We start from the raw sequence: 16,228 nt of genomic DNA, 5'->3' as shown, positions 1-16,228 counted from the left end.
CCTCGCACCCCCTCCTCATTCAGGCCCCCACCATTTGCTTTTGCTTGTTTTTATTTATACGTGCGTGCGTTCCCCCACCACTCGTGTTGTTCTCTCCCTTGTTATAGGTATTTTATTTTAGTGCTGATTTAACCATCTTTTTGCTTTAACTCTAAACTTTGTGCAACTCTGAATGTTCATGTGTTCATCTTGCTGCAAAATGTACATTTCAGTGAGTAATTGCGAGGAAACTAAAAAGTTTAATACTGCTCGGTCGGATCCCGCCTTTGGTATTCAGAACAGTCCTAGCATATCACCGGCATGTGAGGCAGGCTTGGCGCCAGGCGGTTAAACTGAGCATCGGATAATGAGGTGCCCTTTGCAGCCATTCTGCTGCTATCAAGCACCCATCCTGCCCTTCTTTGTCGCCATTTCCGCGATGACAAAGGCCGGTGTGGGCTGTGCCTGTCCAGAACATTCTTGTGTTGCACCCCTTGCCGTTAAAAATTTAAACCGGGTTCACATTACAAAGCCAAAGAACTCGCCTCACAACTTTTAAAGGTCAAGAATAAAAACTAGCTTTCAGCCTACCTTTAGGGCCAATGTTAACTTCGAGATAATAAGAAGGCAAATAGTATTTTAAACGCATATGCTAAACAAATGCATATTTTTGTCGGCCTCTCTACATTAACAGGTACGTGTTGGTGATTTTCACTTTGTCTCCGTGCGTGCGTTCCCCCACCACTCGTGTTGTTCTCTCCCTTGTTATAGGTATTTTATTTTAGTGCTGATTTAACCATCTTTTTGCTTTAACTCTAAACTTTGTGCAACTCTGAATGTTCATGTGTAAAAAAGTATTGGCATTGTAAATGACAAAACTATTAGTTTCGCGATTTTCAAAACCAACACATAAATATAACATGTCATTTACAAAACCAATAGCTCCAACTTTCCTACTGCGAGACCTATTGGCAACGCCAGTGCTTGTTATATATATCCCCGTCCGTTCCCACACTTTTTTTCCCCCCACAAACTTATTTTTCTGTGCTTGCTATACCCCTTTTACCTTCCCCACCATCCAAACATTTTCACCGTACTTCCTCACCAGGCTTTAGTCTGTTGCTGGTTGTTTTGCTCCATAAGCCCCCATTTCTTCTCTCAGCCCTCTGCAGCCTTCAGAAACTTCAACTTTTCATCTGTAGTATAGTAGGTTTCTCTGGCAAGTTAAGCAACCCTCCTCTCCCAACTATGTTCTCTGCTCTCTTTCAAGGGTATTTGCTTGTCTTGCCAATGTTGAATTTCCCCCAATTCCAACTCCTCTCCCTCCTCCTTATAATACAACTCGAGCACCTCTTCACTTTCAAGCAGACCCCCATTATGAACATTCACCATTCAATTGATTGCATTTCATTATCTTGGTCTTGCTCCTCCTCCATTGTATTCAGAATGGTTGCACCAAACCTCTCCCTTACTTTGGTCTGATGTTTGCAGGTCACATCCAACCTGACCAGTGTAACTCACATCACAGGCCTCTTTTTTAGTAGCCCTGCCATGACGTTGTCCCACCGTTTTCTTCAACCCGAGGGTGTGGCCGTCCGGTTCCCTTCCATGTGCATTTACATCTTTTTATTGCAACCCTTCTCCTGGGATCAAATCCATTTCCATGCCTCGAAAAATCTACTCGCCCAATCGTAATTGCGAGTAAAATGTTATCAGGTCGAGCTATTTTTAGCTCCAACTAGACCCCTCAGGTGAGTAAACATAGGCTGGAAAGGAACAGGTGTTCTGTTCATTCAGAAAGTAAATGAGCAATAAAGATGCCATTAACTCTTGTTTTTATGTCGACATATTTGCTGTCTGTTCAAGGAAAGAGTTCAAATGTCAGTTTGTCTTTAAACTAATTCCTGCTTGAAAAATGAGGTTTATTTTTCTCTCACTAGATTTAGAGGTTTTTGTCTAGTGAGCTGTCTGAAGATATAACTATCCATGCCCGATATTATTATCCTTTTTTCCGATATTATGGCAAATACATTCAATATGTTTGATACTGATAGAACTTCCCTTCATGCCCGATAGTATTATCCTTTTTCCGATTTTTGCACATACATTACATGGGTTTGAAACCGATAGAACTATCGTTTTTCCCTTTCCGTCGTCTATACACACACATTACATGAATTTAGAACTGTCGGGGCCACCGTAACTCAGGCCGCGACGGTTGCCATGGTATCCCAGCATCACGCGAGTCACGTGATACATTACCACGCCCATACCCGGAACTCAACTTACTCTTAAGACTACCGGCAGCAATCTCCCACTGCTGCGGGGAGCTCGGGATGGCGATCAGGCACAACGGCCTACTTCCTTCTACTGAAACTGTAAGTTTTGTGAGGCCGATTCCTTTCCAGGCGTTAGAGACATACTCACTCAGCAGTAACCACTCGTAATGCGTATTGAGCGCTTGTCTCCGACTCGGATACGGACACACTATTGTTTTAACAATCTGCTTCCTTTTCCTGCCTTCTATTTCAACAGAATTAATTTCAGGTAGAACCGGCCTATCCCCAGCCCCCATGAAGCATAGAAAACTCGCATTTCGAGTAAGAGCTTTTTCCCTCAGTCCTTGTATACTTCTCCCGCCGCATTCACGATGCTACATTTTGAGAACACAAATGACAAAGCATGCTATGAAAACGTTTTCACGGATGGATGCGAGCGTTGATAGTAACCTTTTAAAAAAATTATGTAAAAGTGACTAATATGTTATTTCACACCCACCATCCCACGAATATTGATCTGTGTGATTTTGAGAGATCCGTTCACGGGCTAATTGCGCCCTTCTATTCTGGAAATACTTTGTTATATTCATGCATTCATGGATCACAATACTGGCCCGTGCCTGCATTTGTTACCACCGTATAGTATGCACCCGTTAGGTTATTTTCTCAAGCATGAAGGGGAGTGCATGGAGCATGTTGATTACTGAGAAACTTCACAACGTTACAGGCACGTAATCTGTTTGTTTGTGTTTGTCCCTCTTTCTTCCACAGGTTTCTCAGTTTTTTCCTCGCCTATTAAGGCTGTGAGGACACCAACTGCAAGTATTCAGTTAGGTTTTAGGAATCAAGGGTTGGATACACGTTAGAGTGTGTATACCGCCCAGGTTCCACCTGTTCACTTGGTCCTGACGAAAACCTGGTAAATTCCAACTTAGGTTGAAACATGTAGACCTTTATTGTTCATACACATAGATACTGTTGACCAATTAAGCCAACACTTGTATCCCACAACTGTGTTTAACATTGTCCAGTAACTTCAGGATAAAATTTTGTGTTCAAGAAGTTATACTGTGACGATTTTTAACATCACAGAAACCCTTTTTTTTCACCACACTCAGAAAAAAGAACCAGCTCCACTGTAATCTGGTGTCGCAGCACACCCGGATGGCACTCTGCTGTCTGGGTGGGACCCCAATGATGAAGCATGTCCCCAACTAGGTTGGTGAGTGAGGGGTCTTCTAACAAAAGAATATTTTTCTTTTGGTACATCTCCACCTCCCTACATCCCATTTAGGACCATGGATTTGGTCCAATGGTGATACTCCTTTAGTTGTTTATACAGTTATTTTTCCCTAACACGCAACATTTAAATAAATATCCTGTAAATTAATATTACAAATATTTCAAAATATATCCGGAATCACAAAAGCATATTTTTTTGTAATTAAGCAGTGTGATGCAAGCAAATAGTTAAATAGGAGCAAACAAAACCCATAGGGGTCACTGTAGAAGTGACTGTGTGACAAAGCGCCAATACTTGTGTGAGCCTTGACGGCGACCCCCATATGTCAGGAAGGGTTACCAAAGTATCAGTGATTCAGAAGCCAGGTGAGGTTGCCGGTACTGAGTTTTGCTTAAAAAAATCGACGCAGTGACCAGCCAATGAGACCTGCCCCCTGACCAACCCAGAGGAAGCCGGAGGACTTTGCTCCATCGCTGGGCATCAGTTGGGAGCAAGAAGATCAACCCTGTTCCCCCTTGAGGGGATTTGAACTTAACGTGTCGACATAAGCTGGGAGACGATCTGATTACTGCTGAGGCCAGCAGCGCTGTCCGGAAGGGAGAGCCGGTGCCTGCCGGGTGCTGCAGCGTCTACTGCAAGCAACCTGACTCAGAATAGGACTAGGGCTGCAATTACCTGTGGTCGAGCACCTCCTGAAATGCTGAACACTTCCATGGTCATAGTCTCACTCACCTGAAATCCAGGTTCTGCAGGAACTGAGATATTCCTCAACACTCAATAATTAACAAGTGCGGGAAATTAGCCTTTAAAGTAAAAGCGGTACAAATAGGGCAAAAGGAATATTCATAGAGACATAACTGCTCTCGGCGTGGCATACTGCACAATCCCCTCAAGTCTCTGGATAATCATCCATTGTTGTCACGCCCCCTTCAAGAGCAAAAACGCAAAAGAAGAGGTAAGTAGCTTTCAAACACATAAAGTTAGCCAGTGATGTCACCCCAAGTCCCTTCCCTCTTTGCACTCAAGGCTCACTCACCAAGCCGATATTAATCCTAGATTCCTATTACTTCATAGAAATAAGTCCAGGTATTCCTATTCACTGCATAGGAGCAGGTCACCAAAAACAGGGACATCAGAAAAGAAAAATTTCACTGATTACATCCCTTCAATAGTCTCATCTCATCCAGTGCGGGATCTTGATTAGGAAATAGCTGCACGTAACAGGGAAGGGCTGGCAGAATGTGATCTAAAGTACGTGGGCCTTAAATCACAAGGAGAGAGGATCTAGGCACAGTGCACTGACCAAATATAAGGAATGAAGCGTAGAGGGATTACCAAGATGCTTTGTTGCCTTGGGTCGTATTTTGTCCAAGAACAGAAAAAGTGATTGGGAAAATCCAGTGCTGCAGAAAAAAGCAATTGGGATGAAGAATCACAGAGAAACCGGAAATGAGTAATCCGGAGCCGGCAAGGAAGTACCTTCTCCCTGATAACCTCAGTAAAGCCATGTGTCCGGGAAGTGTCGCACATGATCTTTATAGACCGCGCCCCACAGACGTCAGCCACATAACTCGCATTCCTGAGATTTCGCTTTCAGTGGCAACCAGCAAGGGCAAATAAGGCCTTAACTAGAGTTAGGTCTCGTAGGCAAATCCAGAGACCACAGATCACACAGGGAAGCCCACAATTACCTTTCGAGTTTAACAAGTCCATAAGGGACGGTCCTAAGTTATTGGTAGTAAAAGAAAACTGGATGGCAGGGTAGTATGGTAATTGGGGAGGAGGGAACACGCCTAGGAGTTTATCCCATCTGCCACAAAAATGCCAGATCACCACCACATAGAGGCAGAGGCGAAGCAAAGTACAAGTAGCGCATAAAGCACGAGTTGTGACGTCTGTGCTGTTGGAGCGGGTGAGACATGAAACTAGTCTGTTGGGCCTTGGGGGACTTACTGGTGAAGGGTCTAAAGCCGTGTAACTCAAAAGGACCCTGGATCTGATTGAAGATGACAGAGGAGTGCAGGAGTGTCCCTTTTATACAACGGTTTCCCACACCCACCCAAAGGTGGTATGCTTCATCATAGGGTAACCTCCTCGCACTGCGAACCCAGTCACAAAGCTGGCTACAACCCCCTCACTGAGAAGTAGGAGCTAAGAGAAGTTTTAAGTATGTGATGAGAGGCTTACTAAAACTTGTAGATGAGCAGGGTGTGGCAGAGGTTGTGCAAAGGTTTTTGAAGGTGAATGTGAGTTAAAACTAATTCGGAAGGACACCAAAAACTTTATTGGGGCATCCCAGGGTTAGGATTAGGAACGAAACCTATAGCAGAAGTGGATTAAACCTGTCATAGTCTAGTGATGGTCGACCAGTTTCATCCTAATACCCTCTGTAGAGGTGAAGCAGCTTTCTTCAGGACCATATATGTGAGGTATGCCTCTTAATACATAACAGAGACAAACACAGCCATAAAAAGGTATGCTGACGCCTGCCACCCTCAGTGGTCGAGGACATAGGCGCCCCCTCGAGTTTCGCACTGAGGTGCAGTGTGGCTACCTGACATAGCAGGTAACACACATACTGGTGAGACTCCAACCACTGGTTCAGTATACCTTTTTATGGCTGTGTATGTCTCTGTTAATTATTAAGAGGCATACCTCACATATTTGGTCCTGAAGAAAGCCAAAGAATCCATGCATACTTGTGGAGTCCTACCAGACAGCAGTTCACATATTTACTTAAGGGCAATACCAAATAATCCAAACCTGCCTCTCTGGTGTTTTAGTCTGTTTCTTTTGTAGGTCGAAAGCAGATTAGAGGTCAGGAGTAATTATTTTTGTGTGATGTAACCTGATGTTGATGTGTGTGCAATTACTCTTTAGAAAACTTTGCAGGAGAATGGTAATTTGGATATCGGATGAAAGTTAGTCTACATTTGTATATCAGATTTGGGTTTCTTAAACTTTCTTTAGGAGCAGAGAGAGTTTTGCTTTTTAAGAGTTGGTTAAAACAATGGCACTGAAAGTGAGAAGATATTCAGAGTGGTAATGTCTGACAGGAATTGTAAGATTTGTTTCATGCCTGGAACTGGGCAGCATTTGTAGATTTATTAGACCCTTTGATCTTTGAGGTAATTTGGTTATTACCCCCTCCAAGATTGGAATAAAGATGTAAACCAACAAGGGCGGTGAGTTAGCATGAAGGGTTGGGCCGGCAAAGAATTTAGAATTCAAGCATGTCTTCGCAGGTCGTCTTTTTTTGAGCATGGGATGTTTTTCTTTTTACTTTACACGATCACAGTTCACTTCATAGTTTAGTCATATAACCGCAAGCATAACATATGTAATATAAAATATCTATTTTATTGTTTATATATAAAATATAAGCACTGCTTTTTGCCCAAAAGGCGATGAATGTACAGCAAATTAGGTTAACATATTATAAATGATAAAGAAGATGGGGCCAGATGTACTAAAAGTCAGTTGGCAAAAAGAAGTCTCAAGTTTTGCTCCAACTTATTTGCAAATGGACTCAGATTTTGCAACGCGACCTTTGTATTAATAGGTCATGCCACAAAATCACCATTTGCAGGGGTCGCAGCATCACTAATGAATATTAATTTGCCAAAATTGCAATATCTGACCTCCCTGTAATTGGCTACAAACAGAACGTGTGTATTTGTAAAGCACACTTTCACCCAGAGGTCTCTTGGCGCTGAATAACAGATGTTCATTGTTACCCAACTCAATGGTACTAATTTTATCGACCTCAGATGGATGAAAGGCTGAGTGGACCCGCCGGGATTTGAACCTGTGACCATGAGGTCGAACACAGACCCCTGCAATGGATGCATTAGTCTACTGAGCCACCAGAGCGATGGTAGCCTGCAATGGGTAATTGGGTACCATCCCTGTTTTAACCAGCCCTTCTACCTTGAGGAAAAAGGTGTTGGTATAAAAAGTTTATTTGGAAGGTTTTATATAACGCTGGCTTGACCCGGGGGTATCGGAGCGCTTTACATTTCTTTCTTTTTTAACGGGAGGGGGTGGGGGGGACGGACGAGGAGGAGAGCATTAGTGCTTCTCATCGGTCGGGGCAAAAACAACAGTTGATGGACAGAATGCAGAACAATGTCATACATTCACCCCAGTACAGAGATCTGGGCCTAAATCCACCGTTTCTTTTGCACTCCACACCACCCCAGTTCAGACATGGCCATATGCAAATCAGCCTTGACCCTGTGCCTCATGGGAACAGTCCAGCCCGAACTGCCAAGCCATGTCTTCCCTGGACCGGAATCCAGCATCCTAGGACCGGTTTCTGGCTATCAGCCGTCATCAGCCAGGATAGCTTGACTCCAGTGGTGTGGAGAGAACGGGACTCATGTCTGAGCATACCCATCCCACTCGGGGTGACAAAGCAAAAACAACAGTTGATGGACAGAATGCAGAACAATGTCATACATTCACCCCAGTACAGATATCTGGGCCTAAATCCATCGTTTTTTTTGCACTCCACACTACCCCAGTTCAGACATGGCCATATGCAAACCAGCCTTGACCCTGTGCCTCATGGGAACAGTCCAGCCCGAACTGCCATGGGTCGGGAGCAGCTTGCTTTTTTGAGTTTGTAAGGTACAACGGGGTTTGTTGGTGAAGAGCTTTGTGCGTTATGCATGCAGTCTTGTAGGAGGATCTTCCTTCAATGGGTAGCCAATTAAGGGCTTTGAGGGCTGGGGAGATGTGGTCAAAACGTTTACAGTGATTGGACAACCCATTTAAAGTCGTCAGATGGAATGAAGGGTTTGATTTTCTTAAGATGACGGAGAGTGAAGAGAGCTCCTTTAGCCAAGTTTTTTATGTGGTCGTTAAGAGTAAGGTTTTTGTCAATAGTGAAACCAAGTGATTTCACGGAGTTTGATAAGGAGATCGAGCAGTTGAGGGCATTGAAGTGCCAGCCTTGAATGCGGAACTGGTTGTTTATAGGAAAGAAGAGAATGATTTTTTTTTTTATGATTAAGTTTGAGGTGATTGGAGTTGAATCAGGATTGGATCTTATTCATGGTATTGTTTAGAAAATTTTATGCAAAAAACTTTCCAAAAATCAAAGATAAGGTAGAGATCTGTAAAAAATCTTGCGCTCAAAGCAAAGAAATAGTAGAGGCATATGAGGCAATATGTGGCCAGGTGTCAAAGGATCTTTTAGTCAAGCCAAAAAAGGGAACCCCTGGAAATAAGCGCTGGTTTGATTCAGCATGCTCAAATGCCCACAGATCACTGCTGGTAGCCCTAAAAAACATTCCTAGGGTAAAAGATGATATTTCCAGATTAAGGAAAAATTACAAGGCAGCCATAAAGAATCGCAAGGACACTATCAAACGCGAAACATGGGAAAATCTCCTCTCAGCGGCAGTGCTGAAGGACAGTAGGAGATTTTGGGAGATTATTAAACAGCCTTTATTCTCAGAAGATAAAAATGAACCCATGGACTGCGTGATTACCGATGAAAAATGGCTGTCTCATTTTAAAAATATCTACGGGGGCGAGGACGAAGAAATCAAAGATGTCCCGCTGGTCATTGCAGCCGTACACCCCATCATCTTTAATCCCCAAGAAGTGGAAAAAGCTTTATTGGCTACTACAAAGCACAAGGCACCCGGCCCTGACGGCGTCCCTGCTGACTTTTTTATGTACTCACCAAAACTGTGGTCGGAGGTTTTGACAAATGTGTTTAATGCAGCTAATGGTAACCCAGTCCCTGCCTCATGGGCCACATCCACCATTGTTCCTATTTTCAAAAACAAAGGCCAGCGGGATGATCCCGCCTGTTATAGGCCTATATCCCTCTTGGACTCAACCATAAAAATCTTGGGTAGAGTCCTTCTATCCAGATTGAGGGAGAATGTCGAGAGTTGTGGCGGGCTGTCCGAAATACAATACGGCTTTAGAGAAAGAAAAGGGACCATTGAACAGTGCATTAATTTGTATTTGCTTATTTCCAAATACACTGTGGCCAAGGAGGGGTCCGTGTTTCTTGCATTCATGGATCTCTCCTCGGCTTTTGACTTGGTCAATAGGTCAAAATTGTGGTTGATCTTGTTGGAGATGGGCATTGATGAAGCCTTGGTTGCTTTCATGGCCACTCTGCACCAGGACCTCTTTGCAGCTGTACGCGTAACAAATGATGGTAGACGTACCCCACTGTTTAAATCTTTAAAGGGGGTACGGCAAGGTTGTATACTAGCCCCCTTGCTCTTTACCATCTACATCAATGGTCGGGGCGCACACCTGCGGGGACAGGAAGCTGACGTCCCGTATGCAGGAGGCGCCCAAATTCCGGCACTTCTGTATGCGGATGACGCCGTGCTGATCGCTCGTACTGGTGTTGGCCTTCAGCATCTTTTGGACGCCTTCGGTTCATTTATGGAAAATTTGGACCTTAAGGTAAATGTCTCTAAGTCACATACAATGGTAATGGGGCGTGAGTGCAACAAAAAAAGACATAAAACATTTTTTTGCAGGGGGGACCTTGTCTCAAAGGTATCCACATTTCCCTATTTAGGTGTATTGTTTGACCAGAAAGGATCTTGGGGCCCACAGATAAGAGCAAAGAAGCTGTCTGTAATTAGATCGTCATCAGCTCTCTTGGGTTTCGCTGGTAAGATGGGGGCCAGGCCTATGGAAGCCCTCTTAAAAATCTATAAGTGTAAACCTGTGGCCATTGCGCTATATGGTTCCGCTTTGTGGGGGTATGCAAATCTAGACCTAATACAGAGAGCAGAGAATAGATTTATCAGAACCCTGCTTTCTGTACCACAGTCAACCCCAACTTACTCTATCCACAAAGAGGTGGGCCTACCTTATCTGTCAGACACACTGAGTTTGTCCCCTCTGATTTTGTGGCTGAAAATGTGGTTGAACGAAGATCTTCCCTTGAACCACAAAATTTTGCACGATGTTTTATCTCTGGACAAATTTAGCAATATTCCATGGCTGGCCTATTTAGCTAAAACATTCACAGATCTGGGTCGCCCGGAGCTTTTTTCATTCCCAGAGAAAATTAAAGCACATGATATTGACTTTATAAAAAAGTCATTTAGGGAAAGGAAGGAAGCATGCCGTGAGGAATATGAATTGGTGAAACCATCGGTAAGGGAACATAGCCTCCTGGTTAGCTCATCCTCACTTGCATCTTATCTTAGTTTTGTTACACTCCCTTATCACAAGGTTTTATTAACTAAGTTTAGATTTAATTTGTTACATTTTCACCTAGGTTCTTTTAAGAGTTGGCAGAAGCCAGATCTAGCCCCTCCCTGTAGTTGTGACCAGTTTTCTGTGCAGGATACAATGCATTTTGTCATGTTTTGTGGTTTGTACTTGGAGCAGAGGAAAAAATATTTGTTTCCCATTTTGAAAGAGGCCGGCTTCACACAGGTGAGACCGGCTCTGCTCTTTTTACAATTAATGCCTAATCCCCGCATTACTTTCTGCATTGCTAACTTTCTGGTAGCCGCTGCAAGGGCGAAAGCCGTCGGCCAAACTTCGCCTTAAAGCAAATGTTTTATTACGTACTTTTACTTCTGAATGAAATACTTTTTTTAACTATGTATAATACTTTTTAAACTGTATATTTATATTATTGTTCTTTAGGAAAATGTAGGAAAAAGCTTTGCATGTAATGTTTTTTATTGTTTTTTCTTTGTATGACTTTGAACAAGTCGAATAAAGATATTCTGACTGACTGACTGAAAGATGAAGAGTGGGATCTAATCTTATAGGACAGTAGGGTGTCATCAGAATAGATGTGATAGTTGGTTCTTGCTTGTGTCCAAATAAGGGTAAGGGGTTCCATAACAAGGTTTAAGAGAGAGGGGAGAGAATAGAGCCCTGAGGGACACCTAGGGAGACAGGTGTAGGTTTAGAGAGGCAGTCATTGATTTTGATTTGTTGTGTTCTTTGTTGGAGATAAGAAGTGAACCATTTGAGGACCAGTCTATTAAGGCCAAAGCAAGATTTAAGTGAGTTAAGTAAGGAAGAATGGTTAACAGTATCAAAGGCAGCAGAGAGGTCTAGGAGAACAAGTAGGCAGGACTCCCCGTTGTCGAGGGACCAGTAGATGTCATCGACAATATTTAGCCTGACGGTTTCTGTACTGCATCCTTTTCTATAGCCGGATTGCAAGGAGTCAAGTAAGTTGTAATTGCAGATTTGATCATCCAATTGTCGGAGAGCACATTTTTCAAGGGCTTTAGATAGAAGGGGGAGGTTTGAGATAGGGCAGAGATTGTTAGGGTTGTTAGGGTCAGCAGAAAGGTTTTTAAGAATGGTAGTGATTTGTCTGAGCTGCAGAGAGTCGGGGACATATCCTGTGGCAAAGGAGGTGTTAATGATAGTAGTCCAGTAAGGGGCAATGATGTGTTTTAGATCTTGGACTAGGTTAGAAGGGAGAGGGTCTTTGGTGTGTGAATTCGGCTTGAGTTTGGAAATAATGTTAAAAACTTTGTGTTCAGTCATGGGGTGGAAATTATGCCAGGAGGCATTGTTTTTCAGCTCTAAGTTGGAGAGGCTGGCTTCAGGAGAAGTTGAAAACAGGTCGGTGACTAGAAGGATTAGGAGGTAGGGGCGGGGTCAACAAGGGAGGAAACTCTATGGTAATGTCAATTTCAAGGGGTGGGCGGAGCCTGAGTTAGAGGGAAGGGTTGATCAATTTTGACGATTTTATCCGAGAGGAAGTTAGCAATTTCCTCGCATCTCTCTGTTGAGGCAGTCAGTTCAGAGGGAGCAGAAGATGTTTGTTTTCTAACAATGTTAAACAGTTCTCTGGGCCTATATTTGGCACGATCAAGTTATGCTCGAACGAAGGTTGCCTTTTCATAAAAATGTGTTTCTTGTAAGTTGATCTCGTGGATCTGAGGAGGGCTACATGGGAGGGAGAGGGGTGTTGTCTCCATGTTCTTTTGGTCAGTCTAAGAGAACAATCTTTTGTTATTGAGATCTGAATTGAACCAAGATTTTGATGGAATTTTTTTTAGTTTAGGAGGGGCTATTTGGTCCAAGACATCCTTAACGGTCTTATTGAAATGTTCAGTGAGCTCATTGGCATTTTGGGAGAGAGGGGTGAGAAGAAGTTGGGCTTGGAGTTTAGACTTGAGTACATCAGGGGGGGGGATTTGACTAAGAAAAAGTAAGTATTCAACTTGAGGAAACATGAAGGGGAGCAGGTGGTTGTTCCCTGGACCATACCCTATCCCTCAGAGGTTCCCAACTCAATTCCTAAAGGGGACCCATTCTCCTTTGTGAATCAGTTGCCGCCTCCTTTGAGATGTCGGTAACTAGTGGTTTGCAACCGGAATTGCAGTTGCAATTCATTGATAAATTGCATACCGATTCACAATTTGAAAGGAACACTTCTTCTAAATTGTGATTCGGTATGAGTCGCAAAACCTATTTTACCCGTTGGAAAAACTTTTCAGAATGGTAAACATTTTGGGACCAAGTGATTTTGCAAATTGCAGTGTTTGCAGTCAAAAAACCCTTACATGCATCGGGCTTGTAACTATTTAGTATTTTCTCCTGGCTGTAAATATTTCTCAGACATGAAATACATGAACCCTGGGTCATACAATTTTTAGGACAGCAGGTGCCCCGGCAAAACAGTAGTACATGGACTAATTCCCTCCAATCTTGCAAGTCTGCAAATTTCTTTTAGTCAATCCTAGAGGTACACATGGAAAGTTCATCATGTACTTCATCATGTACTTCAGCCTGCACTCAGTATTGGGCTTCGCTTCAAGTACCACATTACCCACAGGGCCCTTTCTTGCACAATGCAGTCTTTTTGCTTGTTTTTCAACCGTGCAATGCCAAATTATTAAGTAAGGCATGCCTAGGAGTAGACATTTGTCTGAAGGTGACTCCTGACCATGTGTCCTTAAGCAGTGCACGATCTAGTGTTAAACTATTCATTGTATTATGTTACCGTAGCATTGTGACTAACTTAAGTGTTTTATGATAGTATATAATGGGGAACAATGTTTACCTTTTTATTGTTTTCTACTTTGCAGCTTTTCCTTCCATCTATGAGGAAGAAGACTGCATTGGCGGATGGCAGTTCCCCGGATGGAGACGTTCTTGAGGATCATTGGCTGGTGGACGATATGTACACATTTGAAAATGTTGGGTTCACCAAGGATGTTGGCAAAATAAAATTCCTCATCTGTGCAGACTGTGAAATAGGACCAATCGGATGGCATTGCCTGGATGATAAGAAGACCTTCTATGTAGCTGTGGAGCGTGTGAAGCATGAGTAAAAAGAACTGTGGGGGCTAAGGAGGGACACAACCCCTTCAAGGGTGCTATAAAGCAGCCTTGTGACAACTGTACTCATGGAGAAAGATCGGCCCTGCACTTAACAGTTCACTCAGACTCCTAATGTAAAGCTGTTTGTGTGACTATTGTTGTATGCAGTATTTATTGATGGATTCCTTGTAACTCGAGAGCTCTGATGATGTAACAAGTTATACTTCCTGTTGTCAACTAGCTCGGTATTGACAGCCCCTGGCCTGTTGTAGCTTACAGGGCTGCAGTATTCCCATTGTATGCACATTACCTCCCTTATTAATGAACACCATTGTGGACATTATCCTGGGATAACTTATCGCTCCTGAAAAGGGTGGGCCAGATATCCAATAGTAACACCTTCAATAGTTTTCACTGGTGCAATTTCAAGGTACACACACACACATATTTAAAATAAAAGTCAGGTGATACAAGAGCCTAGTGTGTACTGGGGAATCAGGGTTTGAGTAAGGAATATTAGGATATTAGTGGGAGAAAGTGAAAAAAGTGGAGAGTCAAGCTCCAAATTTGGGTACAATGACCCAAAGGAGGGAGTTATTCTAGGGATGTCTTGACGGCGTGATTGGGGAAACAAGACTGGGTAGCAAGTTCATCACTGAGCAATCTGCTACTGATTATGTAACATTCTGATGTATGTTCTACTAATCATTTCTTATAACTGTTGAGCTAGTTATACTAACATATCTGCTTGATTCCTATCAAGACTTTGAGATGAAATGATGGTAAATCACTGCGCATGAACTTGCACTTGTGTTATGGAAGGGTGGGTCTTAGCAGAAACACCTGAGCAGCCTCTGTGGGTGGTATTACAGGCACTATGCAGAGCTACTATCAGAGGGTTCAATATTTGTCTATTGGCAGGAGAATGTGCGTGTTTATTCAGAACAGGGTTTTCCCACTTCTGCCACTGCAATATGGTTTCACATCAATAATGTAAGCTTGTACTCTTGGTTCTGGGGGATGGTGGGGTGGGGGTGTAACTGGGCCTTCGCTCGGCCTTAATGTCGGTGAGCCTAGGATTGTGAGAATAATGTATCCATTTTAACCTTGCATTAAATTTCCATGCATCCATACAAGCTTAATAACTAGGAGCCAGATTATGCAAAATGGAGAAATCCATTTGATAAATACTCCCTGTGTGTTAGGGAAGTGTGTTTTCAGAATTGGACGAGGTGCTGTCTGAGGGAATCTGGAGAGAAAGCGCAGGGCTTCGCTAAAATCCCACTCTGAATACACATCTATCTGCCTATCCCTTGACTCGTCAGTTATAAACTGGTGAGGCATGCAGTGCAGTGTTTCAGTCTAGAAGGAGCTGTATTAAGCAATACTATTTTTATCTTGTAAAAACAGCAATGAAACATCCTCAGAAGGACTCATCCAGAGATATGACAGGCATGTTGGTATAATTTGCACACACATTTTCTTTATTTATTTCAGTTGCACAGGTGCCTGAGGTCCCTCAGGTTGTTCATAATGTCGAGTTAATATCCAAAAAGCCTTTTTGTGGTCGTGTTACAGACCTATTTAAAAAGGGAGCTATCTCTGTTTCATTTGGCGTATCTTTAAAGACTTTATTATTTCGAAATTCATTTTCTTACAATTGTATTTACGTAATACATCCAAGAAATGTACCTCAAGTCTCGGGTTAGAACCGTTATTTTGCCTTATTCTAAATATAACTGTGCACCACCACCAAAAAAGGTTTCTTGAATTTTAAATAACAATTGAGCAAAATCCCAGAACATCGCAGTGAAGTACATTACTGTTTATTTTTTATTCACATTGGTCTTATCCTCTTTGAGACCAACCATGATATTGTCTTTGTGAAGAGACATTTGGATATGGTTGTAATACTTGTATTTATTATGTGGCAGCCTTTTGTTAACATTCTCATACTTTGAATCGTATTACGTGGTAACGACATCTCTCCTTGTAGCGACATCTCTCCTAACAACTGAAATAAATTTTCAACTGGAAATGTTCTCTTGGGACAAAGGTCTGTCCTGTTTTACTTTTCCACATAGAGTGGCTTTTATCCAGAAATATTATTTGTCTACAGAGAAGGAAACAGTAGGTGCATTTTGGGTACATTTGGCCTGCAGGTGCAAGTGGGAGCCTGGTTTTAAAATACAATTTCTAGTAACTCTTATCTATTGGTGAAGAGGCTCACCCAGTAACTGCTCGTCAAATAATATGGCTACAGCAATTTAGAACATCACTTCCTGTTAGATGGCTCTGGTGAATTTCGGGCTCTGCCCTGAAATCCAGTGTTAGGTTCTAGAGAATATTCTATAGTTGCAGGGTACAGTTTCCTTAGCCTCCCTCCTCCCTCGGCGCCAAGGACTCAGTATATGTGCCAATCAGAAAACGA

At 42.8% G+C, this 16,228-nt stretch overlaps 1 protein-coding gene across 1 annotated transcript in view; it reads left to right on the top strand.

Annotated features, from left to right (window-relative positions):
• RABIF (RAB interacting factor) overlaps nt 1-15,852 on the top strand; it is a 71,982-nt gene extending 56,130 nt beyond the window's left edge. Inside the window, exon 2 of the mRNA XM_078644103.1 lies at nt 13,563-15,852. Within this exon, the coding sequence (XP_078500229.1) occupies nt 13,563-13,808 (246 nt within the window). The 3' untranslated portion in view covers nt 13,809-15,852. The remainder of the gene's footprint in view (nt 1-13,562) is intronic.
• Nucleotides 15,853-16,228: the final 376 nt, after the last annotated feature.

The sequence above is a fragment of the Lissotriton helveticus genome, chromosome 5_1, assembly GCF_964261635.1.
Source record: "Lissotriton helveticus chromosome 5_1, aLisHel1.1, whole genome shotgun sequence".
Classification (NCBI taxonomy): domain Eukaryota; kingdom Metazoa; phylum Chordata; class Amphibia; order Caudata; family Salamandridae; genus Lissotriton; species Lissotriton helveticus.
This window is presented reverse-complemented; position numbering and strand designations above follow the sequence as displayed.